This window comes from Melospiza georgiana, chromosome 1 (genome assembly GCF_028018845.1).
Source record: "Melospiza georgiana isolate bMelGeo1 chromosome 1, bMelGeo1.pri, whole genome shotgun sequence".
In the NCBI taxonomy this organism is placed as follows: domain Eukaryota; kingdom Metazoa; phylum Chordata; class Aves; order Passeriformes; family Passerellidae; genus Melospiza; species Melospiza georgiana.
Window position 1 is genome coordinate 25,299,621 of NC_080430.1, and position 25,365 is coordinate 25,324,985.

The 25,365-nt window shown below is 39.2% G+C and overlaps 1 protein-coding gene across 6 annotated transcripts in view; it reads left to right on the plus strand.

Moving 5' to 3' along the window:
- The window catches only part of PPP1R9A (protein phosphatase 1 regulatory subunit 9A), a 128,079-nt gene extending 105,410 nt beyond the window's left edge, over window positions 1-22,669 (plus strand). For 3 of the 6 annotated variants that reach the window (XM_058026236.1, XM_058026226.1, XM_058026255.1), the window contains 11 exons: window positions 860-956; window positions 1,089-1,260; window positions 5,434-5,591; window positions 6,165-6,465; window positions 10,540-10,627; window positions 10,728-10,805; window positions 13,945-14,143; window positions 16,681-16,800; window positions 18,661-18,684; window positions 19,854-20,036; window positions 20,990-22,669. In XM_058026236.1, the coding sequence (XP_057882219.1) occupies window positions 860-956; window positions 1,089-1,260; window positions 5,434-5,591; window positions 6,165-6,465; window positions 10,540-10,627; window positions 10,728-10,805; window positions 13,945-14,143; window positions 16,681-16,800; window positions 18,661-18,684; window positions 19,854-20,036; window positions 20,990-21,202 (1,633 nt within the window). In that variant the 3' untranslated portion in view covers window positions 21,203-22,669. The remainder of the gene's footprint in view (window positions 1-859; window positions 957-1,088; window positions 1,261-5,433; window positions 5,592-6,164; window positions 6,466-10,539; window positions 10,628-10,727; window positions 10,806-13,944; window positions 14,144-16,680; window positions 16,801-18,660; window positions 18,685-19,853; window positions 20,037-20,989) is intronic. The other 3 variants (XM_058026245.1, XM_058026265.1, XM_058026274.1) reach the window with 3 other exon arrangements.
- The last annotated feature ends 2,696 nt before the right edge of the window (window positions 22,670-25,365 follow it).

A 25,365-nucleotide genomic window follows, 5' to 3' on the forward strand; every position in this document is an offset into this window, starting at 1 on the left:
CTCCCTGGTGGCTAGCAAGAATAATAACATCTTACATTTCTATAACAGCTTCCATTCCCCAGATTACTTTTTTTTTTGCAGCAGCAGCAGCTTTTTTCATTTTCTGCTGAAATACACTTATTTAAAGAGGAAAATTCAAAGACATACAGCAATGTCACGTGATAATTGGGATTGCAGAAATGAATATCCTGTCCCATTAAAAAGGGGGTTAGATTATCCAAATATTTTGGAATTTCATGACTGTTCCAAAACTAGTTTGTATCCTTTGTGTTTTCTATCACAAATTTCTTTGATATTCAAAATAAAAAGAGATAGAGCAAGCCACTAGAATGAGCTTGGATAGCTTTCCATTGACATTCTGATTTATATTAGTAAAAGATCTAGTCAGTTGTTTTTTAAATACTTCAGACTCCTTAGCTGACGTGACATATTTCCTTTAGAAAATTCAATTTGTGCCTGCAAACTTACAGTTTGTCCATTCTGTGAAAGGAGCATAGTCATACTCTAGTAAAACACTTTGCTCTATGTCCTACAACATAGAAAAGCATAAACTAAGCTATGTTGGTTTTGTTGTAAAGACAGATTAGGAAAAGAAACCAGTTTAACTATTTTGTTTATTAGTAAGAACTGAGATTTTTTTTCCCAGATAAGTTGCTCTTGCCATTTTTATATTATTGCCTAGCATATTCACTTAGACTAATTGCTTGGGGTTTTGTCCTGATTACAGTTTCATAGTTCTTACTAAATGACTGATAAATTATTTGGCAAGGACAGATTTTTCTGATGAGTAGCAAACATTTTTTTTTTCACTCTGATTGCTTTGATGACAGCAAATACATCTTTTTTTTTTTCCCCTAAGAGAACTTGACTTCATCAAACGCCAGGAAGCTGAACGCAAGAAAATAGAAGATTTGGAGAAAGCACACCTTGTAGAGGTTCAAGGCTTGCAAGCTCGTGTGAGTAGCATTTCCTCTTTATATTTGAAGAATGAGACAATTCTGTGTGTTATTCTGGAAAAACAACATCTCTAATGGGGAGGGTGTATTGGGTTGAATATTTTTGGTAATACTGTATTGTATTTCTTTCAGATACAAGACTTGGAAGCAGAAGTTTTCAGGCTAATGAAGCAAAATGGAAGCCAGGTTAACAATAACAACAACATTTTTGAAAGGCAGACATCATTTGGAGAAGTTTCTAGAGGAGATCCAGTGGAAAATCTAGATACTAAGCAAGTGACCTGTTTGGATGGCTTAAGTCAAGGTTTGTTTGAACCAAATCATAACTCCTATGAACCATAGAATCATAGAATGGTTTGGGTTGGAAGTTCCTTAAAGATAATGTAGTTCCAGCCCCCCTGCCATGGGCAGGGACTCCTTTCACTAGACCAGGTTGCTCAAAGCTGCCTCCAACCTTGAACACTTCCATGGATGGGGCAGCCACAGCTTCTCTGGGCAACCTGTTCCAGTGTCTCACCACCCTCTCAGTAAAGAATTCCTGCCACATATCCAGCCTAAGTGTCCCTTCTCTCAGTGTGAACCATTGCTCCTTGTCCTGTCACTGAAGTTCCTCACAGAGTCCCTCTCTGGCTTCCCTGTGGGGCCCCTCAGGTGATGGAAGGTTGCTGTGAGGTCTCTGCACAACCTTCTCTTTTCCAGGCTGAGCATCCCCAACTTTCTTAGCCTGTCTTCATGGGGAGGTGCTCCAGTCCCCTTATCAACATCATGGTCTTCCTCTGGACTTGATCCAGCAGTTCCATGTCCTTCTTAGGCTGGGAGCCCCAGAGCTGGATGCAGCACTCCAGCTGGGGTCTCATGAGAGCAGAGGGGCAGAATCACCTCCTTTGAGCTGGCGCCCTGCTTTTGATGAAGCCCAGGATTCCTAGAAACTGTAACATTATTTATTTCTCTGTTGAAAAAAAAAAGCAATACATTATGGAATAAATAAATTTCTAGCCACCAGAGAGGTGTTTTATTAATATTGATATTTTAGCTGTCATTTCAAGTGTGGACACCGACAATATTGCCTTACAAACAAATCAATATGAATTATATTTTTAACAAGATATGTGTATAAAAAAGAGCTAGTCCTGCTGAAATGGTATTAGGTGATATGCAGACCTTGTGCAGTTGGTTTCCACAAATCTTCACAGACCTGTTTTTTCTGTCAAGTGTTAATTTTAATGAAATCTCTGAAGGATGACAAGAAAGTCTGTATTTCTGCCGTAAAGACTCAGTAAGTGTTATAAAACATTTAATACTTTTCAGTGCTGTTAACACAAATCCTTTCAGTAGTTTGTTTCAGGAGAAGAAATCATGTTTTCTTCACTTGACTCAGAAAAATTATGCTTACACGTACTGTTGTAGCAATGTCAACACACATCTGTGGCTCAAGAACTAAAATCTGGGAATTTCTACATGTAAAAAAAACAAAAACAATTTTAAAATTCATTCTAAAAAGTTGGAAGTTCTTAGTACAGTATAAAAAATCTGCATGTCAGTGCTTCAAAATTACGGCTTTTAATCAATGCATTTGCATGAAAATTTTCAAAGAGCTGCCTTTTTTTCATTCCAAAAATCATCTCCTGCAGAAATGTTACCAGTGTTAATTTTTTTTTTGAGTGTTAGACTAGATGATCTCTGAATTTAAACGCCCAAGTTTAACCACAAGAATACAAACACAAATTATTTGCTAGGAAAAATTGGTAATTGGCAATGATTTTTTGAAAGCAGAAGCTGCATAGTTAGAGTTCAAGCTGCATTTATGGTTTTAATAAGGGGGGGAAAAACCTTCATTTTTATAAATAAGTATATCTTTTAAAATGCTGCAGCACTCTTTGACGTCCATATACCTTTTCCAGTAAATTCTGTGTCAGTTCCTGAGGTCTGTATCAGACTCTAATGTAGTGATACTTGCTCTGCAAAGAGCCTATGTCTCTGTATCACTCTTGTTTAAACCTTTTAAGAAAAGAACTTGCCATCATCCCCTGGGTGTTTGCAGAGGAGCTATGAGGGGCAGGGGAGTTGTCCATGATGGACAGCTGGAGGTGAGTAGAGTCCCTGTGGTGCTGTGGTGCTGTGGGTTGTGCACACTGCCTTTGTGACACTCAAACAGGTGCTCCAGTCTCTTTTCTGGCTCATGTTTGTCAAGTATAACACATGCTTCTTGATCAAGCCTCTGCATTAGGTTCCTGGGGTGGGACTGCATGTGGACTGCCACATCCCAGAATTTTGTCCAGAGATTTGCAGGTCTGTTTTCCATCAAAAATTTAGGTTATGTAAAAATACAATATCTTCATTAAAATTTTATCAAGTATGTTTTTGTTTCAGTGTGATCTGAGGTGTTTATGACATTCTTGCATGGTTGGGGTCTTGGGAAGGAGCAGTGGGTGCAGCCTGATGGTTGCAAACATTTGAGTGTAACTGTTCCTGATGCTGCACAGTGCTCTGGCCGTGTTCAGCATCCTGCCAAGACTCCTCAGGCTGTAACATAACCTCACACTGAGCCTCAGGGGCTGCCAGTAACATCAGTGCAAGTTACAAAGAGAAAATAAAAACTACCACGGCCCACATAATTCTTCCTTTGCTTTGCCAGGGCATACTAGACTATGGATTGCTTTTCCTTTACAAATCCATGGTTTATTCTGAGAGCCCAGCAGTGCATTGTAGCCTCCTGGTTTAGTGATGATGAGCTGTGTCTGCAGTAGACAATCAAGCTGTTTACTGGCAGGAGTGAGTGGTTTGAAAGCTAAACAGTTCAGTGCTGAGGCTGACTTTGACAGTCTCAGACTTTGACATCTCTGTGCAACTTCCCATTCCAGCCACTTTGTGTTTCTGCTTTCTGGGTGTCTTTGGATACTCAGGGATGTGTCAGTTCGCAGGAGATTTTCAATTCTGTCGCCTGTCTAATGGAAAAACAGTGGGAGTACAGGCAAGCTCTTCCCTGCTTCACAGTGGTACTGAAATAGTTCAGATGGAAGAACCTTGGAGTCAAGTGGTTGAATGTCTAGGAAAGTCTCATTACATTGACTCTGAGAGTGAAATAAGAACTGTTATGACTTTTATGCGAGAGATGTTCCAGACACCCCAGTGGGTTGGGAGATTACTACAGCATCATGTGAGGCTGTGGGTTTGTGCTGGGAGCTGTGAGGGCCAGCCACTCTCTGCAGAAGAGGGAGCTGGGGCTGGGGGTGGCAGCACGTGTGGCTGGGGCAGAGACCATCTGACAGCAGCCCAGTTCCACTGCAACAAAGCAGGGCAAGATGGGGTGCAGGAAGCAGGAAGCTCCAGGCCCAGATGGTCTTCTGCTTTTAAGAAGGCCCATACAAGCACTTCTGTAAATTCCATTTGCAGTCCTGTGTTTACAGTTTGCATAATTTCAGCAGTGAAACGAAGGGATGTATAGAAGTCTATACACCTGAAAGAGCAAATACAAGCAGTTTAACCAAATACAAGCAGTTCAAGCTCTAATAACCATGTGTAGTTTTCCTGTGGAGTATTTAGGGCATAAGCATCATTGCAAGTCAGACAATGCTAATTATTCTGGACTATCACGTGAAGTAAAATTTAACTCTAACACATAGAAGAAAAGCAAAAATATCTGTAAGATCAGATTTTAATTAATTCGTGTATTCTGAATGCAATATTTAGGCAAGTAAATGTATCGAATGGATTATGGTTTGGGTTTTAGTGTGGGGGTTGAAGAAACATTGTTAAAACCATAAGAATCTATTCTTTTTTTAGTATTAAATACAAAAATAACTTTTAAAATATTTTTAGTCTTAGTCACCACAGATTTGTAAAATGCTAAATTTGCTGCAATACTCAGATTTCATTTGAGTAGATGGTTGATAGCTAAGACAAGTACAGCTATGTTAGTTTTAGCTGTAGAGGCAAGTCATATATGAAGTATTCAGTATAATTTGCTAATAAGAAATTCAGGAATCAGGTGTCTTTGAAGCCAGGAAAGTAACATGGTTTCATTGTTCTGTTCTTTTATATTAAATACTTCTTCAGTTGTCATGTATCACACAATGATGTTTATGCCCTGGTGGAGGAGAACTCTCTGCAGGCTAAGCACATGTAACTCCCTCTGAGGGAGTCTGAGTGGATTTATTTTCAGGGGTGGTACCGCTGGGTTTGTGTGGTCATCTCTGTAACAGTGGGAATACTTCATGGAATTCTTAAATATCCGCAGTTGGTTCTTTGTATGCCCTTGCTGAATATGTACAGATAAACTTGTTTATGCAACTAACTTTTTCTGGGGGTACTATAGGAGTTATGAAGGTACAGGTACAAGTAAAATGTATATTTTCTAACCTAAATTATTCTATGATTCTATGCAAAGTGCATGTGCTTGCAATTGTTTGTACAATTCCTTTTCTTAGGAAAAAGTAAGGAAATCTGTTAAACAGTTTGAAATCACGTTTCCATACAGATTTCAATGAAGCAGTTCCAGAAACAGAGAGGCTGGACTCCAAGGCACTGAAGACTCGGGCTCAGCTCTCGGTGAAGAACAAGCGGCAGAGGCCGTCCAGAACGCGGCTCTACGACAGCATCAGTTCCACTGATGGCGAGGACAGCCTGGAGCGAAAGGTGAGAAGGGCTCTGCCCTCTCTTTCCAGCTTCCTGGGGACTGCTAGGTTGCCCCTATAGGTCAGTTCATCCTCTGTCTTTATCCTTTCATTGTAGCACAGGCAGTATTTATTCCTCTGTGGCCGGTCTGCTGTGAATGTGCTTGAGTGATGTGCAAGTCCAGTCTCCTTTTGAGTCAGCACACCTGGTTTTTTGGTTCTGTTGTGTTTTAACTGGAATCCTGGTCTTTTTGATTTACATGTGCTTTATAACGCAGAGTGGGTCTTTTCATTTATGCAGGAGGTGAAAGGAGCTTGAATTGTGCATTTCTCTATTTGTTAATTTGTTACCACAATTGATACAATATTTTCTCATTGTTTTGTCCTATTCTGACTTCCTCTGAAAGCAGATACCAATAAACAACACTGTTTTGTACCAATAAACAACATCAAAGGGTAGTGCCTTGAACTGCTACAGCATTTCGTACAAATAGAAAGCTAAATAATGAATAAAAGAATTGCATGTTCAAAGTAAATCTTGCTCTGTTTGCTTACTAAGTGGTATAACCTGCTTTATAATCTCTTATACCAACAGCCATCACACAGTTACAGTAGTCCCATGCACATTTCAAAATCACCACTGCCCTTATGCATGAGAGCATCCTCACCAGCATCAGATTCTGGTGCTTCCTCCCTCTCCCCTGTGGCTAGCAGTGCAGCAATCTCACTTGACAACCTAACTGAAAACCAAGAAGAAGAGCAGCACCACAAAGGAGGTGTCCTTCCCCCATATGCTCGGGGAGACACTCCACTTTCCTCTCCTTCAAAATCTGGGCACAGCTCTGAAGCATCTCCTTTGCATCACCCAGCTGGCAGGAATATTTTACAAGATAAAGGTATTACTGTTTCTTTTACAATAAATTGATGCATCATTTTGCTCACTTAACAGCTATCTACTTTATTGCCTTTTGTTGTGCAGTAGTACCTTAGCAACTAGAAGGTCATCATCTTGTAATTTCTTTTGCCTACCTGGAAGCCAAAAACTTCAAAATGATCTTGTGTGATGGTATAAGAGAAGGACGAAGTTTAAAATGGGATAGGGAACTGCTTACTTTCTTTTTTCAGGCTTTCTTGGAACTCACTGAAAAAAAAAAAGGGGGAAATTGCCCTTAAGAACATGTTGTATTGTGTTTAAAAAAAAAAAAAAGATTATTTGACTTTGGGTCACCTCCATATTAGAAACATGCTTAACACAGTGTACTTATTCAAATAATGTGATTTTGGCACTGCTAGATGATTTTTTTGGAGGGTGCGGAAAGGAGTGTAAAGCAAAAACAGCAGATTGTAGCTTTTAATTGCTGAGAGGAAGCAAAGTCTAGGTTTAATGAGAGGTTAGTGGAGATTTTTCATTTACAGAAAAAAAATTAAGTAATCTCTTGGAGAGATTGGCCTCATTGTTACTAATTTGATTCAGACTCTTGAAAGGCTAGGTGGATAAAACACAGTGCAATCATATGTAGCTCAGGTGTATGTCTCAGATGCCAGTTTATTATAAGAATTAACAATATGGTATGTCACTGAACACTGAGCTTTTCAGGTGCATTTCAAATTCAGAATTAACATTTGACACCACTTCAGCATTCTTAACAATGCACCTTCCATTCTGAAACTGACACATAAGTTAAAATACATAAATAAAAAACTGGTCATAGGTGAGGTCTGCAGGACTAGATCTAGAAAGGTTTATAACAGACTTTGGTGTGCTTGAATTAACTGAAAATAGCAATTTATTGAAGATTTATGCTTGTGTGTCTGACTTGCTACTGATTTAAACCTTGTTTCTTCTTCATCTTTGTACTGGTTCATAAAAGATAGCATTATTAAACTTTACTGAATTTAGGAGAGGTTAATATATTGCAAGAATTTTTACATGAGTTCTGAAATTACTAGTTGTAACTAGGTTAAATTGTTAAGGATTCCAAGTTAAATTCAGTATTTGAGTTTTGCAAGTAAAAATAAGGGTGTGAACATAAGATTGTGACTTTGGAAACTCATCTTGAATGTGTGATTGGTTTGTCAGGGAAGTCCTAAATCCTGCACTTCAAACTGATATATGAAAAATACTTTGATAAAAAATTGGTGGAAACTAACCTTGTAGTGCAAGGAATAGGGCATTGCATTCCACCCACTGTATCACACTTTCCATTTTAGGTTTGAAAAACAATCTCTGTCTAAATACTGCTGTCATGCTTTCCTCATTGTGACTGTTAGGTAAACAACCAATGCTTTTGGGTGTGTCTAGGTTCTGCTGAGTAATACATTAGAATTAACCAGAGCAATATAATTTCAAGTAGAAAAAATCATATTTAGTAAGTCCTACTAAAAAAAGAAACAAGTTATTTGGCAGCAAGTGTTGCAGCAATGCTATTTTAAATGATTGTTAATTTGGCTGTTAAACTCGTAGAGCTCAGAAAATAAAAAAAGGCATTGTTTTGTTTTATGTGTTCAGGAGGGGTTTTTTAGTGATGGAAAGAGAGCACCTCTGTGGACACACACAGCCATAAGTTGGTCTCTCAATAGCAGAAGTGAGCATTGGCTAGTTCACATTTGTGTTTTCTTCTTTTTCTTACAAGATCCAGCAGTGTTGTGGGAAGGGCTGAAGTGGCATGAGATTAGTTTCATTGCACAATGATGAGCTTAGAACCACAGCTTTTTCATGTACATGTGATGACTTTCTTCAGTTTTGCCTGGTTTGTGCAGCAGCAGCAGCATCCTTTGATTCAGCTGCCAGGGGACAGCAGTGGGCAGTGCTCACTGACGTGGGGCTGCTGCAGGTGCTGTGTGCCCGTGGGCAGGGGACTGAGGTCTGGGGCCTTCCACATCCATCAGCCACTCATCACTGCAGCTCTCAGCTGGAGGTGGTGGGTTAAACAGCTTCTGTGTGATTTGTTCAGAGAAACCAGCTTTCCCTTAACTTCTCTGAAGAACTTCAAGGAGCCAGGGAAGATGCACCCAAGCAGGGTGGCCAAAGTCCTGTCCTGCCCAGGCAGGGCACCCGTGCCTCTGGTGCTCTGCCATGTGCAAGCACTGAGTAATTCCTGCATGCAGGACCCTGTAGGTTCAGATCCACGCTGCCACTGGAGCTGGTTTTGGGACCTATCCGTGCTCCACTATGTCCCATAGCCAGCACAAATATTTTCCTCAACAAGTCATCATTATTTAAGGGGCCCTGGCTGGCCCTAGCTGTGTGGGAGGGGGATCATAGGGATATAAAAGCTTGAACAGAAATTTACCATTCCAAGTAGCTGCTGTGTATTCCAGCTAAGCTCTCCAGGCTTTTTTTTTCTACTACAACAGCAAAACGTCCATCTACCAAATGCTTTAATTATTTGCCCAGTACAAAACTGTACTTTATAATTTCTCAACTTTCAGTAAGAAAATCCTCAAAAAACCCCACTACCCCTTGCCCTGAAAGCCATTTGTCCCACTTGCCTGTTATAACTAGTGTGAAAATAAATGTTGCAAGTTTTAATTCTTGTGACAATTTTGGCAGTGGCTAAATGAGAAGTGTGCATTAAAGGTGAAGAAGAAGTGGTTAGAGGAAACAGGAAAGAAGTGTGCACAGTGTAGGGTTGATGCAGAGTGTGCATTGCCTAAAGTTCTCCTCTGCCTCCTTGGGGAATGGATTTCTTCTTCAGAGACTTCATCTTGCTTTTGTCATTCTTCATATTCCTTTCTTTTGTTTTCTTTTTTGGAATAAGGTTGCTTGTTAGCTGTTCTAGAAATTTATGTTTTTTAACATAAGGACTTGCTTTGGTGGAAATAGTATGGCTTTTAGTGTGGGTATTGCAAAAGGCTTATTTTCCTACTTTTCAGAGGATTTAACCAATTAATTGCACATTAAATTGTTTGCTCAAATAAAAACTTGGGCAGATATTATCTACAAAGCAACACACAAAGTTCTATACACATAGCTGACTGTCTTGTGATACTGCTGTGGTGCTTGGGGTTAATTTTGAGGGTTTAATTTAAGTCAGCAACCTAGGAGAAATCCACAAACCCAGCAGTGCATCCAGTTAGAAGTTGTGTATGTCTGAGGTCACACTAAAAAACCACCAAACCACAAGTGACATGAATGACTGACCTTCATTTGCTTCCTCCAGGGTATTTGGGAACACTCTTTTAATATGTTTAAGAGTCACAGTGTCTGAATTTTTAAACACACAGTAGTGTGTATTCTTTTAGTTTCTGTATAGATTTCACAGGATGTTTGCCAGACTCAGGTTCATTGTTTTGGCTTTATAGATACTGCAGCCTGTTTCCTCTTTAGGATTTAATAGCATTGGCAGAAGAGGTCAAAAATTGATAAATGCCTAAAGGCAGATTTATTAACTAAGCTACATTTAGGTTTTGGGGAGGGTTGTTGTTTGTTTTTAAATTCAGAATGGTTAGATTTTAGGTTACATGTTCAGTTTAACAAAGATGTTCTGACTAAGCTGATTAACTATTTCATAGCATGCCCATCATAAAAGGTACCCTGGGTTCCAAAGTTGAAAAAGAATTTTAGGGGTAATTTTGGAAGTAAAGCATACATACCAAATGAATTCTGTAAAAAGCAAACATAAGCAAACTACTGCTGAGTTTAAAAATGGATTCGCTGGAATGTTAGCCTATTACTAATTTCTCTTATTCAATTTATTACATAGTCATTAAAACCAAATCAATGTTAACTTTTGGTTTTCTTCAATTAAATTTTTTGTATATTTTTGAATTCTGAAATTATTTATTTTTATTCCTGTTCACACCATCTTCCTAAAAATGAGAATTCCCCTAATTAAATTGTGTACTCACACACATGTAAATGCATAGGTATCTAATTATGAAAAGATACACAAAGTATTCTGGATGGAAATTACCATTATTAATTAAAATTAATAATGTAAATTCTTCCATGTACAAATGTATCCTAGATGGTGCCACAAGTGCTCAGGCAGCAAGAACAACTGGCCCTACTATAGGGCATACAGAAAAACTAAAGAGAAAACTTGCAGATCTTGGGTAAGCATTTTTTAAATTTAAAATACATTTTCTTCTTCATTAAAAGGATTGAAATTAAAATTTCTAAGATGTTTCCTGATGTTTTCTAATATTTTTATAGGGCTCCCTTGAGGAGGAGTTCAAGCAAGGGCAAGAAGCGGAAGGAGAAGGAAGCAATGAGGGTGGCCTGTGGCACTAGGTATGGGTGAGACTGGGGATGCAAGAAATTGTGTGCCAGAAACATTGGAAAAACATAATCATCCTAGCAGATGGAATGTTAACAGTCCCAGTGACTGCATGAATAAGTGTTAAGCTTTGAGATAACCTGAGCTTACAAACCTAGATTTCTTGGCTCACAAAAGGCTGACATATAATCTAAAGATACTTGGAGGTTTATAATGTCATAAAATCATAAAATTTCTCAAGCTAGCAGTGACTTGCAAGAATCATCAAATCCAACTGCTGCTGTTGCATTCACTAATAGGATTTGCAGAAATTGATTTTCAGAGCAGCCCTACAAGATGCACCCAGTCAGTTAATAATGTCCATGAACCAGAAACCTTGACACATTTTGTTTTCCACATTTTGTTTTTTTTTTTAAGTGAGTTTGAGCAACACCTGTTCACTGCAGCTTTGCAGCACCCACACTAGGAATGCTTTCAGAAGGGTTTTGGTTTTTTTATGAAGATAAGCATCTTAAGTTGAAAAATAGGAAAAATGCTGACTACATGTCACATCAACAACTTTCAGGCAGGGAATTGAGAGATCTGATGACACAACATCACCAGCATCAGAATTCTGAATAAATGAATGAATGTTCACAATGACAGGAGGCAGTCTCTGCAAAAGCTAGTGTAGATTTTTACTGAAGACCTCTCCTTACATACCTATGAGTCTGACAAGATCACAGCATGTTACCTGGTTCCAGGATGAAAGGCAAAATAAAGTCAGGAGGGCTAAGCAAACTTAGTATGTTCCAAAAGTCTAGAAAGAACATAGCAACTCAAAAACTCTGCACATAAAACAATGCAAAAAATCTACATGATAAAAGAGCTGTTGGGAGAAAGCAGAGTTTGAATGCTAGTAAAAAAACATTGTGATGGAAAATCAGTATGTAGCCATTTGTGCAGTTCTACTGACAGTCTGGTGTGTGGAGAGCCAGTGACAAGTACATTGTGCAGCTCCATAAAATCAGAAAAGCAAAAGAAACCTTCCTTACTCCCTCAGGCACACTGTGCTGAAGTGCAGTGTTCTGTCTCAGCATACATTTGTACATTTGTATTCTGCAAATATCTGGCAGGATCTTCAGTGATATCAGGCAGCAGCCATCACCTCTCTGCTGGTGTCAGAAAACCTGTCCCAGTGCGTCTGCTCGCAGCTGACACAGAGTCAGTGATACTCACTGCTGGCCATCCCTAGTGACAGGGAGAGCTTTCTTAAAGCCAAATCTCTGCACTTTATGTGGCTGTGAGGCAGCTATTTCCGTTAGCAGGGTGTTAGACATTATACAGCATTTAGATACCAAGCCACAGGGTGGGGGAAATGAATGTGTACTTGTTTGTAAGACCTTGAATGACCCTTCTGCCAACACAGGATGTTGCAGATGTTTGTGAGATCTCACAGGTGTCTTCCTTAGAGAGATCAGATCTCATTGTAGAGATCAATTGCTTGTTAGTCCATGTGACAAATCAGTTCTTTGTGTTCTTTTTTAATATTTCTTTAATACAGTTCATATCCCAACTACATTTGCTAAAAGCAGAGTCTAATACTGCTTTCAAAGTTTAAATTTGTGAGTGTTTCTCATTCTTACTTGACCTCTGGTAACTGAGGTGTAACTGTTTCAGCGTAACTTCTTAAACAGGCATTGCCACTTCTTTTGTTACTGACTGAAAGAATTTGCCTCACAAGAAATGTGAGGATATTCTCTCTACAGGTCCAAAGCTGTATAAGCTCTTTGAAAGAAGGAAGATGATGAAGAGACAGCATCCTGTTACAATTATGTCCATTACAACAACTGATTGATGTAGAATTAATTATGTTGTTAGATGAGTGTAGCCTGCGTTATTTTGCCATTTCCAGAAAGTAGCACTCAGGATGTGTAAATAAAATCCCAAATTATTTCCTGAAACTGCAACTAATGCTACAGATATGGAAAAAATTCCCCATTTGAGTGAGGAGGATGAACAACTTTCCTGCATGAAGTTAGGTGATTTGGGCCACAACATTTGTGTTTATATGTTCAAGCAAGAAATGATGATGAGAGGGAAGTAAAGGACTGGGTCAGATGCAGCCCTGTTCATTTAGTTGCTAAATGCTAAATGGATTGTCCTTCTGCTTCCATAGGTGGGGGTCCTTTGACAGCCTCACTTTCATCCATACAGAAAAGAGCTTTCACAAAATATGTGGTCCAGTGATTATGTTAATAATGATTTAGAAGCTGTGCAGAAGGTAGATGTTGAGGTAGATGTACCTACACCCCATTTCCACATGGCTGCTAAGAGCAGTGGGATTTTAATGCTATGAATATATATTGATGTAAATAATATGGTACTGTGACACATGCATAAATTCTTGGAGGCAGACACTTTGCATAATTATTTTTAATTTACATACTATACTAATGATATATTATATATATATATTCCTTATATACAAGGAAATAAAATTTAGGCATAATGTTATAGGCATGATTTAGACATTACCTTTGACTTGATTACTGCAATCTTTGTTATTGCAAAGAGTGAATCTGATAAAGTCCCACAGATGTTTCTTCCATTCTTCTCCATCAATATTCTTATTATTGAATTAATTTAAAAGCAAGATAATAAGTACTTCATGTGTATTTAGCTGTTGTAACAAAGGAACTTCTCCATAGATGGATACAGATGCATCTGACTCATTCTGCCTGTGCTCAAAATCCAAGCCAGATTTTCTCTGGGAACCAGGCCCCACTTGGGTCAGTGCTGAGTCTAATGATTTAATCATGCTGAGGTACCACTGGGGCTCAGAAATGCACAAACACAACGTGTGGCTTCTTGACAGGAGCTGGTTCTCATCCGAACAGTGGGAGTATAGGCATTTTCAGCTGGCATCTGTCTCCATTTGCTGGGTGTATGTTGTCTTAAGAAAGCTTGAGTTAGAAAAAGAATCAAAAGAACATGTTTTTTTTCTTTTGCTGAAGGAGATATTTCAGGCATGCCCCTACCAGCTGCATGCCACTCAGTTCTTTAGTCACAGCTACAGTGAATGTCACTCTTTACAATTAACTGCCTCTGTGGCATTTTGTTTCCCCTTCTTTTATAATCTGATGCATATTCCTGCTCCTTTCTCTTAAACAGGACTGTCAGAGAGATGCTGCAGAAACCAGCAAACACTAAATCCTTAGCAGAGCGATCCTCCTCTCTCCCACACTGTGTACCATTCACATGGTATGGAGAGAGCGGCAAGGGATCCAACTCTTCCAGCAACCTGCCGTCGCCTACCAGCTCAACTGAACCTTCCTCTGAAAATTTAAGCCCAGCTAAAAAAGGGTCGAAGGTAGAAAATAAAAACTACCTTATTCCCACTGTGTTGAGTGGCATAATTGGCTTTGTGATTCTGGAAAAAAGAACAGGCCAATATGTGACTACTACAATAAACAGTGCATGGTGTTCATTGTACGGTTCCAGCCCATCCGAGCAGAACATCTCTGTCATTGTACATTCCCTGTTCTACCTTTTTTACTCTGTCTTAATGTACATTATTCCAGTAAACTAACTGTGGTGTGCTGTACCATAACAAAAGCAAGTGGTGCCAGTGGAAATTAGCATTTGGATCCACTGAACAAATGCTAGATTTGTGTATTCAGTTTTAGATCTTTTCTTCATTCTTCAGGACTGGCAGTGGGAATACCCATGTTCAAATGAGGTGTTTGCAAGCGAAGAAATGCTGTATGCTGTCATCTGCCTTTTTCCCCTCAGTAATGAAATCTGTTTGTCATGCATGCTGGATGTTGGATTTAATTCTCTGTATGAAGATGCTTGAACTGTAAATATGAAATATTGCAATTTAATACATCTCTGTGATTCCTTTCTATGTGCATGAATGTTTCAGCATGACAATTCCTTAAATAACCCTTATTTATAGTATTATACTTAGCTTTCTCATGTTTGTTTTCACTTCTGGAAAATATTTCTTTGCCTATAACTTCTTGTGACTTACAGCAGTTGATTTTTTATATTTGTCTGGTAAAAAGCAGATACGATTCTCAACTTCGTATAGAAATATGAATCAGAAATCTCATTTCTCTGTCTTCTATCACCAAATACATATTCATAATAGCAGTTTCCACAGGCATTTCATACTTTTTTGATGTCAGAAGCTGGTGATGCAATACTTCTGCTGTGCTCTTGGCTATGCAAGGTCATATCTGTTCTTGTGTTACCTGGCAGGGAGAGCAACACAAGGCTTACAGCAGCCCAAATCACATTGATAAAGAAGACCACCAGTAAAATCTCTGAACAGAAATTATTTGCTTACCTCTTCTCTTTTGGGGAAAAAAAAATTAGACCCATAAATCCTATTTATGTATTTAATCAAACATTGTTTAAAAATAATTTTCAAATAGGGGAAAAAGCATACCCTTTTAGACAGTATTAGGCTGAGTTTGTGGGGACTATCCTAATTATTACCAGGCCTTGGCTATTTTGTGGTTTTGCTGCAGAAAATTAAATTTGAAAATTAACATCATTATAAAGCAAAAGCTTGCAGAAAATAGAGGTGAAAGAAAAATCAGAGTACTTAAAAAAGAAAAATATGTTTTTCACACAACAGGAGGTAGAGCTGTTGAACTCCTGGCCTAAGAACGCTGTGTGGGCTAAGGAAGCAGCTAAGGAAGCTGCTCAGATTTTCTTCTCCTCTATAAAGAGCTGGGAAAAGCAGAACAGGAATTCTAAACGTAGGTGAGAGAAAAATGATCACAAAAATATTCTTATGTTCTCTGTAAAGTTCACAGGCTCTTAAATTAAGAGTTTCTGTACTGCTATTCAGGCTTTCAAAGCAAAGCATGATACCAATATTTAGTTAGATTTCCAGCAAAACTAAGAGGACCAGCACTTGACATTTTTGGAAGTCTTCCTACCTTCAGGAAAGACAGGTCAAGTATTTGAGGGGGGCTGATAGAAGGATAATTTTTTGTGTTGTTTCTCTTGTTTCAGTTTCTAAAGTGAAGGTCAAAGATGAATTGGATTTAATACTCATCTAGATGTTAGAGTAGACAGTAGAAGTCTCTATATTGTCAAGTGTGTATTCAAGTTAAATGGATTATCATGGTGTCCTTAATCTTTCGTGTATTTTGGTTTTTTCATTGTTCTCCCTCTAGTGTGAAATACTTGTTAATTTTTGTCTTATTCTAATGGTAATTTTGTTGTATTCCTGAAAAATATGTGCCTGCTTTTACTATTATTTGCTGTAAAATGTGATGTGTCTCATTGCATTGTTAAGAAAAAACAAAGTTTGTTTTATATTCACTACCCAAAGATGCTTTTTACTTTCAGTTTCAGTTTTTTTCTAAAGGCGTAGGCAAAGAGGGAGGATCCTTCCACTTTTCAAGGAGATTATTTGGGACTCAGAAGTGGATTCACAGCATGTTCCCCTTGCTCTTTCAATAGGAGTTTTCATTTCTGTCTGTTCATTAATTTTCTGTCCTATTCTTTGTGCTACTGCCTGTGCTACGCTTCTCCTAAGTATTTGCAGGACAGCAAATGCTAGTGATTTACCTGCAGAAGCAGTAATTTAGCTCCAGGATGAGAGCCAGCATTTTAAGAGTCTGGAGATTGCTTTTTGACACCTTTGTTATTCATGAGGCATTAAGCTGGCAAAAGTGTCTCATGAAGTAGAGAGTGGTAAAAATACTGTGCAACCTGTAAATAGTAACACTATAAAACATTGGGCTTCCTCATGTGTATTGTGATTGGTTTGGTAAATGATTGAAATCACTCCTGAGCTATGCCAACATGGAAGACAGAAAGCAAATTTCCCTTTTAGATGCACCTAAACAATAATTTGTTCATTCTTACTCCTCTTTTTCTCCGCAGAATTTCACATTCAATGATGATTTCAGTCCCAGCAGCACAAGTTCAGCTGATTTGAGTGGTTTAGGAGCAGAACCTAAAACACCAGGCTTCTCGCACTCCTTAGCACTGTCATCAGATGAGGTATGCAGATCAAATTGTTTCATTTGGGAGAAAGTTGTTTTCTTTTTCCTATGGAATCTCACTTGATTACTCAAATAATAAAAGAAAGGTTTTAGCCAGTAGGATTAGAGACAGAAATTAATCTTAGTTTCTAAATTAAGACTTTTTTCTTGTTCATATAATAAAAATTTAAAATAATGCCCTGTGGTACTGTCGTGGGGAAGCGGAATGCAGTTGGTGTCCTGAGAGATGCTATATCCTCACACCTGCCAATACATTTTTATTAAGTATGTACGTATTGACATAGATAAAGATGCACATATAAATACACTAAACTAGTCCTGGGACAGTTTTGATGTATCAAACATACAGTACAGTTAGGTAAATGTAGTTAAGATGTAAGGCACCTTCACCTACCCAGTTTTTACCCTGGTAAAATGACCTGTACATGCAGTAATTGTGTGTTACTGTACCTGAATGTGTGTGTATTGATTATAATGTATATGTCTTGATCCACTTTGCATTCTTTGTGCTTGCTTTGCACAGTGGATTTGAAATCAGTTACTCCAAACCAGAGTTTTTTCATACAATGATAAAGTAAAAAGGCATTCCTAACCTGTAAATTGCTGACATATTTGAGCTGAATATAATCAATTGAAAATACTCTTCTTAAGATACTAATTTTGTAACTTAGTTGTGGGTAAGGCTGTACAATTTCACAGTAGCTGACAGCACATCCTGTGGAGTCAGGAAACTTGTACATTTGTTCTTTTACAAACACTTCATAAGAACTTCACATTTTTCATGTGAGATTTGAGCCAAATTGTTTTTACTAGAGAGGGAGAACTTGAAGTATCTATACCTTTTATACCTTTTTTTGTTGTTGTTTTAATGATAGGTAGGATTTTTATTATTGCCTGCATGGTTTACTTGGGTTGTTCCATGCAACTCTATTTCCCAAACTGCAAGTCTGCAAACCCAGCCATTCTTTTGAGGTTGCTTTTACTGCAGGTAATTAATGGCAAAAATTTATAACAAAAGGAGACAGCACAGAGGTCTGCATCTGTTGTAAATTACTGAAAATAGCGGAGTCATCACTTGCACTTTATTTAGTGTTAGTACTATCTTGATGTGTTTCATTATCTTACCATGTTTAATTCCCCTGATGTATTTGATTGTGGCAATGTCCTGTTCTGAGTGGTATTGAATTAAAAGCTTGAAAATCCTTCCATTTTGCGTGTTCAGCTCTCTACTTTATCACTTCTAAAATACCAAGCCTGAGCAGGTCCATGAAAATGAATGTGTTTTCTCCATCCTCTGCCGTGTGCCAAATTGCTGCCTCCAGATAAGGCAGCATGTTCAGCAAGAGCTGCCCTGGAAACCTCCCTGGCCACCCTGGGCAGGGAGGAGGCTGGTGCTGCTCCTCAGCCTTCCACAGCACATTGCTGTGAGCACTCCTCTGCTCTGGCTTCCCAGGCAGCCCCATCAGCATTCAAAGAAAAAGAAAAATTGGAAAGGTGGGGAGGGAACCCAGTTCTTGCAGTCGGTTCTGCTCTAATTAAGGAGCTTTTGCTCTTGGAAATTGGAGCCATCGGAGAGGTTCCCACCAGTTCTAGGGTGTCAAGATCAGGAACTCTAGAAGGGTTTCATTGATGAAGTGTCAGATCTAGCTGTCAAATCATCTGTGTGGTGAGCTTTCAACACAACCTCTTTGCTTCTGGAAATAATTATTTTTCAAGAACTCTTGTTGATTTTAAGTACCCATATCTGTTTGCGAACCTTGGTGCTGCTGTTGCCTGAACTTTTACATACTGTTATGTGTTTGGTATTTTGTTTCTATAATGCTTTTCTTTCCTGTTTCTTTGTTGCTCCCTCACTCAGAGCCTGGATATGATTGATGATGAGGTGAGATACTAACGTGCTGTTGTGGTGAATCGCGTGACCGTCGTGTGCCAATGCACTGTCTCTTTTGCAGAGTCATTTCTTGTCTTGTGGTGTTGTGTGGCAAACACCCTTGTTGGCACAGAACACACAGATGTCATTGGCTCCTCTTTCCTTGTCTTGAGTTGCCCTCTCATTGTTCCTGAGAGTTTTTAAGGCCACAGCAAACTGCAATTTTTGTGGTGTGCTGGAAGCAGGAGGCAGGTCTGTGTCAAAGGAAATCTACCAGACCAGGCATCAGCTGTGCTGAGCTCATGCTGGCAATGGCAAAAGAAAATGATAGTGTCCAGCTCTGACAATTGGACAGCCAGAAGCTGAGAGAGCTCCCAGCATCGTCTAACCTAATGTAAAAGCTGCTCTAACAGCAGACAGCTGCTGCAGCCTGTAGCAGCTGCTTTGCTGTCTACAGCCAGGACAGAATAGCTTTTGTTTCAGGCCCCACTGGCACACCCGTGGGTGGAATAAAGTGGCGGAGCAGGGATGTGGGTCTGCTCCAGCAGTTGATGCTACACTTGCCCTTTTTGGTGGGGTTTGTGCTCTCAGCCACAGCAGCACAACGTGGTGAGAGCAGGGCCAGGGCTGTGCGATCCCTGTGTGTTCCGTACCACTCCTCTGTGTCGTCTCGTAAGTCTTCTTCCATAGACAGTGTCAGTCTTGCTAGCTGTTTGATATCATCACTTTGAACTCTAGAGTGGTTTTCTGAGGGTTTTATTTTCCCCTGATACTTTTTAAAAGCTTAAACAAATAATAAAGATCTGTGAATGAGCCCAGGAAGTGGAATGTGCAATTCATTGCATTCTCTAGAAATCTGCTAATTTGAAGGAAAAAAATCTCATGAGAGAATGGGAGTATACATGGTTTGAATTGTGCTACCTGGCCATTTCAGTCCCAGCTTGCGTTTAAAGGAATGCCAGTTCCTTTTTCTTCTGTGATTCTATAGTTTATTTTGATTCTGTGATTCATTCTTAGGTGTCTGGTTAGATAGAGATGTAATTCAGCAGTGTGAAATTGTTATTATTGTAGTGCAAAGATAGCCCAGATACCTGTGCTCTGATGCTGGCAGTTTGTGCAGAAAAATGTTGTTACTCATCTGTGTTACCCTTTAACAATAACGTGGAACATGTTTGTCGCAGATCCTTGACGATGGGCAGTCCCCGAAGCACAGTCAGTGTCAGAGTCGCGCTGTTCACGAGTGGAGTGTGCAGCAGGTGTCCCACTGGTTGATGAGCCTGAACCTTGAACAGTATGTTTCTGAATTCAGTGCCCAGAACATTAATGGGGAGCATCTCCTTCAGCTGGATGGCAGTAAGCTCAAGGTAATTAACTGACTGGACTTCAAGATGAACCATAGTGTTTTTTGTCATTTCATCACTTTACATCATCTCAAAGGCAGTAAGAATTCACCCAGAAAGCAGCAAATCCTTGTGTACGGAGTCATGATAGGCTAGAATAATAAACAGAAAGTATAAAGCCACAGCAACACTTCAAGAAATTCCCAATGCACTTGGATTCAGAAGCTTCAGAAATGCAAGGCATTTGCTTTGTGAAAATTCTTGGTATATATAATGTACCCATATTTGCATGTGCAAATCATACAGCAGTGTGTGAAAGTGGTATTTGCATGCACATATTTCTCATCCAGCTCAATTTTCTGAAAGGGTGATTCTGAGAAGACAGTGAATAGACATATATCAGAAGTAGCAAGGGAATAATAGATTAATGGGATATGGGAGGCATAAGCTGATAGCAGTTGTAGTGTGTTAGAACTAAATGCAGTTTTGATGTATAAAGTATGCATTGTTTCCTGTAGTAAAAATATGAGCCTACTTCAGTCGAAAATACAGAATGGAGTTGCAGGAAGCTCAGTAGATCTGAAAGTCCAATTTTGATATTTCTCTTCTGTATTTTTTGGTGGCACTTCACTAACTACAAGTGTCTTAGAATACTGCTGGTGAACTTTTGACTAAGGCATGGCAGTAAGAATTTGGAAGTCTTGTTCTATGTTGACTTAGATGATTTCAATAAAATAGTTTATTTGCTTTATTTGATCAACAAAATCAACATTAGTGGTAGCAATGAGATCTCTTTAATATTCTAGAAGTGGAAACCATGAAGTGGAATACTTTTATATCAGTGATGTATCTGAGCCTGTGACAGATTCACTTTGTTGTTACAGTCTTCTAAGGAGAATTATTACTAGAATATGAAAACAAAATATGATAGATGAAACCATAAGAAATTCTTCTAAATTTTGTTTTTCCCACCTCAGGCTCTTGGTATGACATCTTCCCAGGACAGAGCAATCATTAAAAGAAAGCTAAAGGAAATGAAAGCATCCTTGGAGAAGGCTCGCAAAGCTCAAGAGAAAATGGAAAAGCAAAGGGAAAAGCTTCGAAGGAAGGAACAAGAGCAGCTGCAGAGGAGATCAAAGAAAACAGACAAGTGTTCATCAGATGCAACAGAGGGCACTAATGAGCAGTGATGAGCAGAAGTGCTGCTGTGTTTGGCAAGTGGAGGCATGTCAAGGAAAGAGAAACTTATCCACTCTGATGCCCCTTCAGCTTTCTTGTGTTCATCAGCCAGGACTGTGTACAGAGAGACGGGGCTGTACATAGAATGACTAGGGAAATTTATATTGTGTCGTTTCCTTTCCTGCGTATCCAGTTCACGCTCGTTGCTGTTGCCATGTGAAACAATCCCAGCCCCTCGGTTTGTTCTGTTCTTGTTGACAGCTAACAGATTTCATTTTTGTGTGGTGGTGTTTCCTTCCAAACTACTCTTCCCTGTTGAGCTCTGTGTGTTTGGTCACTTCAGTAACCAGCATGATGCCGAGGAGCATGTCCACTGCTTCACCTCTTCTGAATAGTATGGCCAGTCAGTGTGGTTGGGGAACATTTCTTCAGCTGGATCAAAGGAGTTGTGCTCTGTCTGATAAGATTTGACTTGACTTTCTGACTGGAAGTTCATCTTCTTTACGGTGTTTGGATACTCAGTTCAGTCTGCTGGAGTTGAGTTTCATCTCGCATCAGTACCTTTAAGCAGCACTGCTCTGAAAACTGTTCAGCGACTTCTCATACACTGGAGATAAAGACAGGAGAGTCAATATTCCCCCTGGGTAAAGGACAGGAGGTGAAACTCTTTCTGTTAACTGTACAATTGTTAATCCAGGAAGGAGGCAAAGCCTTAAATGGTTATGTGGGTTTACATAGAAATCTGAGGATAACATTTATCCTTTAGATATCTGAGCAAGGATAAATTTCTAACTAGAGCACAGCGTATAAATCTGTATAAATTTTATTGTGCTCCCAGTGTGTAGGCAACTTTCTTATAGCACACTCCACTTTTTTTTCATGTGTTTCATACAGGAAACTGGGTTTATTTTATTTCAAATTAATTTTTCCCCAGGAAAAACCCCACATCTTCAAATTCGTTCTCCAGTCAGTAAGCACTGGGAGAATAAACTTTGTGCTGTGCTATTATGAAGCTGGTATTGGAAACAATTATCAAACTTGAGTCTGATGTAGATTTTCAGTTTTTACAGAAGTGCACTTTAAGAAGAGGAAGATGAGTGATCCTGGTTAAATTCAGTACATTGCTGTTAAGGTCAATGCTGCCATGGAGGTGATGATTACTTAGTCCAAGGCTCCCACATTTTAACTGTTTTGATTGATATATTTAAAGAATATCCAACCAAAACCTGAATTTTTGGGCTTTGGCTGTAGAATGTTTCGATGGCTTAGCAGTGGTCATACTTGAGGGATTTCTGGGGTGTGTGAGGCCATGTATGAAGGCTGCTGTGTAGTTTTGAGTGTGACAGAAGCAGTGTATGGTGCCACTGCCTGAGCAGCAGTACTGAGCTCTGCAGTGTTGCCTCAGAAGAAGGGGCAGACAACAGGCAGGTCTCCCCAGCGAGGAGCTGCAGGCAGAGCTGGCTGCTCTGCAGCCACAGCTCACTGTGTACCCTTGAGAAACATCACTGCCCACTCATGCAGCCTGTGAGTGGCAGTCTTCATCTGCTCTGCAAACCCAGAAATTGTTCAACATGGTGATGCAGAGTTGGAATCTGGAACCTAAAAATGCGCCAGCCTAGAACTGAAAATTCCTCTGAAGAAAATGTGTGTTTTAGTTTGGCTTGGCTTCTCTTCTGCTCTGTACTTCATGGCATTCAGATTTGTGTCTGCAAAGTTCTCTGAAGCTCAGATTTGGAACACTTAGGGTGCACTGTTAATAGTTACATTTCTCTTGATCCTAATAATTTCTTTGACATGTAAAATGGTTTGTAAACTGAGAGAGCCTAGTTCATTCAAAATTAATACACAACAGATCTACTTAGCATTAGCTTTATTTTTCCTTCCAAATCAAATTTCTACAAGTTTTTGATGTATATTTTATTCAGATCTAGAATTGAAATTGCCATAAAAGATTCTTGCTGATATTTCTAAAGGCTTGTGCTACTTTTCTTGAGATAAACCACCAGCAGCAAAATACACCTGCTAACAAAAAATTACAGATTGCAGTAGATCCTTCTGTGTTCATTCATAGGAGAAAAACTATACAAATGTTTAACAGCCTCATAAAATTAGCATTCTCATCATAAAAGAAGTTACCTGGAAGAAACTGGAAGTTTAATATTTTAAATACAATGTTGATAAATGCATTAGATAATGATTTTCTTTTTAAATTATGTTTACATTGTAGTAATGTTTAAATGGTTGTATATAATAATCTAAGGTGGTGTCTCTGTTTCATGTTCCTTTTTTTTATTTAGAAACCAGAGTAGATTGCTTGGCATTATATATTGATTTTTCATTCTTGCTCCTTAGAACGATGCCTAGTTAATCTCTTTGTAAATCATGTTCTTACTCTGCAGAATAACTAATTCAACTTAAGTCTTTTAAGTATTCAGGGGATTTTTACTGCTTTGTGATAATGGTATTTTGTTATTCTCAGACTAAAAACATCAACAAAAATCTGACTTAAAAAACCTAGTGGGCTACATTGAAAGTAAAACCATTAAAATGCATTTTGATCAACATGTGAAAACTAAGGAAACGGAACAATGACAAGAGTTTTTGCTGTTCTTTCTGTGATAAAAGATTTATGTGGTTCCTTTTATGAAATATGGCGACTCAGTCTTGGGAAGTGCAGAAATGTCACCTGGTAACAGACATGAAGCACATTTTGAAACTTTTCTTGCTATTCTATAGGATCTTTAAAGTTGTGTTGCAATTTTTTTCCCCTTGTACTGCATTATGACTTATAAGAAAAAAAAGATGGATGTCTCATCATTCTTAACTTAAACTTCCTGTAAACCAATGCTAAGTCAGACTAATGTGAGGCTTAATGGAACAAGAAGAAACAAATTTTCTGTGCTGAATGGCTGGACAGCCTTTTTCACAGTTTGGCTCACCTGCAGGCATAATGTTGCCTACATTGTGTGTTTATTTGTGGAGCTAATAATGTTTTTTCTTAGGCTGACTTTCCTGGCCACCACTGAACTGCTGTGCAGGCAGTGTGGTGCTTCCACACCTCAAGACATGGGCTTGTGTCATCATTACCCCTGGGTGACTGCAGCAGGCTGGCCCAAGTTACTTTCTCCCTGGTTAGGGTGGGAGGCCAGTTCTGTAAACTCTAGTTCTGCTCATTGCTGCAGTATTGCGAGTTGTGAATATATAGAGCCTCTAAAAAGGTGAAGAGCAGAGAGCTAGGAAAAAGCGGAAGTCTCAAAAATAGCAAATGAAATGTACAACACTGCAGATTACTTTAGTCCCCCTAGTGCTTATTCTGAGATTGTGAGGAGAGCAGTGGCTCCTTGTTCTGTTCAAATCACCAAACATGCTGACATGAATTGCTCCCAGCTTGTGTATTCCCATTTCTTCACGGGTGGGTTGCTGCACCCATGCAGTGTCCTGTTAAATCTCCCTGTTGGGTTTCAGTCTGCCCAAGAGACAGGGCCAGGGGCTGAGGAAGGAGCTGCACCCTTCACTGCCCCTGTCTGCATTTCACCTGCTGCCCTGAGCAGGTCCTGATGGGGTTGCTGGCAGTGGAGCCTGCTGAAGATCATGGGTTAGAATTACACAGTGGAACAGAAGCCACTAATAAAAAGATTAATGGCATTAGATGTTTGTATTTCAGTGTATACAAATACTTTTGTATTTTTCCAACTTCTCAAAAATTTTTTGCAATGGCATCTCTTTTGCTATGACTGTAGTCTGCTGCAGGGATACCACAAGAATTGAGCTTTTACTAGAATTACTGAGAAGCTTTCCTCTAATATTCACCAGCTCTTAGTTGTTATTGACATTCAGAGGTGCTTGGCACCTGAGATCAGGGTTCCTCATACTGTATTGCTTCCATCAAAGCCTCCTGTCCTCCTGAGCTGCTACACCTTCATCTCCTGGCTCATGGACTGGTAACAGGTGGGCAGTGTCATTTTTGGGAATGAATTGTGTTCCACTTCCAAGAGAAAGAAGAGAAAGAAATGCCACCCTTGCATGTAGTGCAGAATACTGTTCTACAGTAGTGTGGAAGAGGATCATCATGTAGTTGGGTATCAGTGTTCTAGCAAGGAAACAGGGGGTTTTTTTGTGTTTTTAACCCCAACCTTGATTTTTATTGGAGCACTTTCAGCAGTTCATTTCTGAG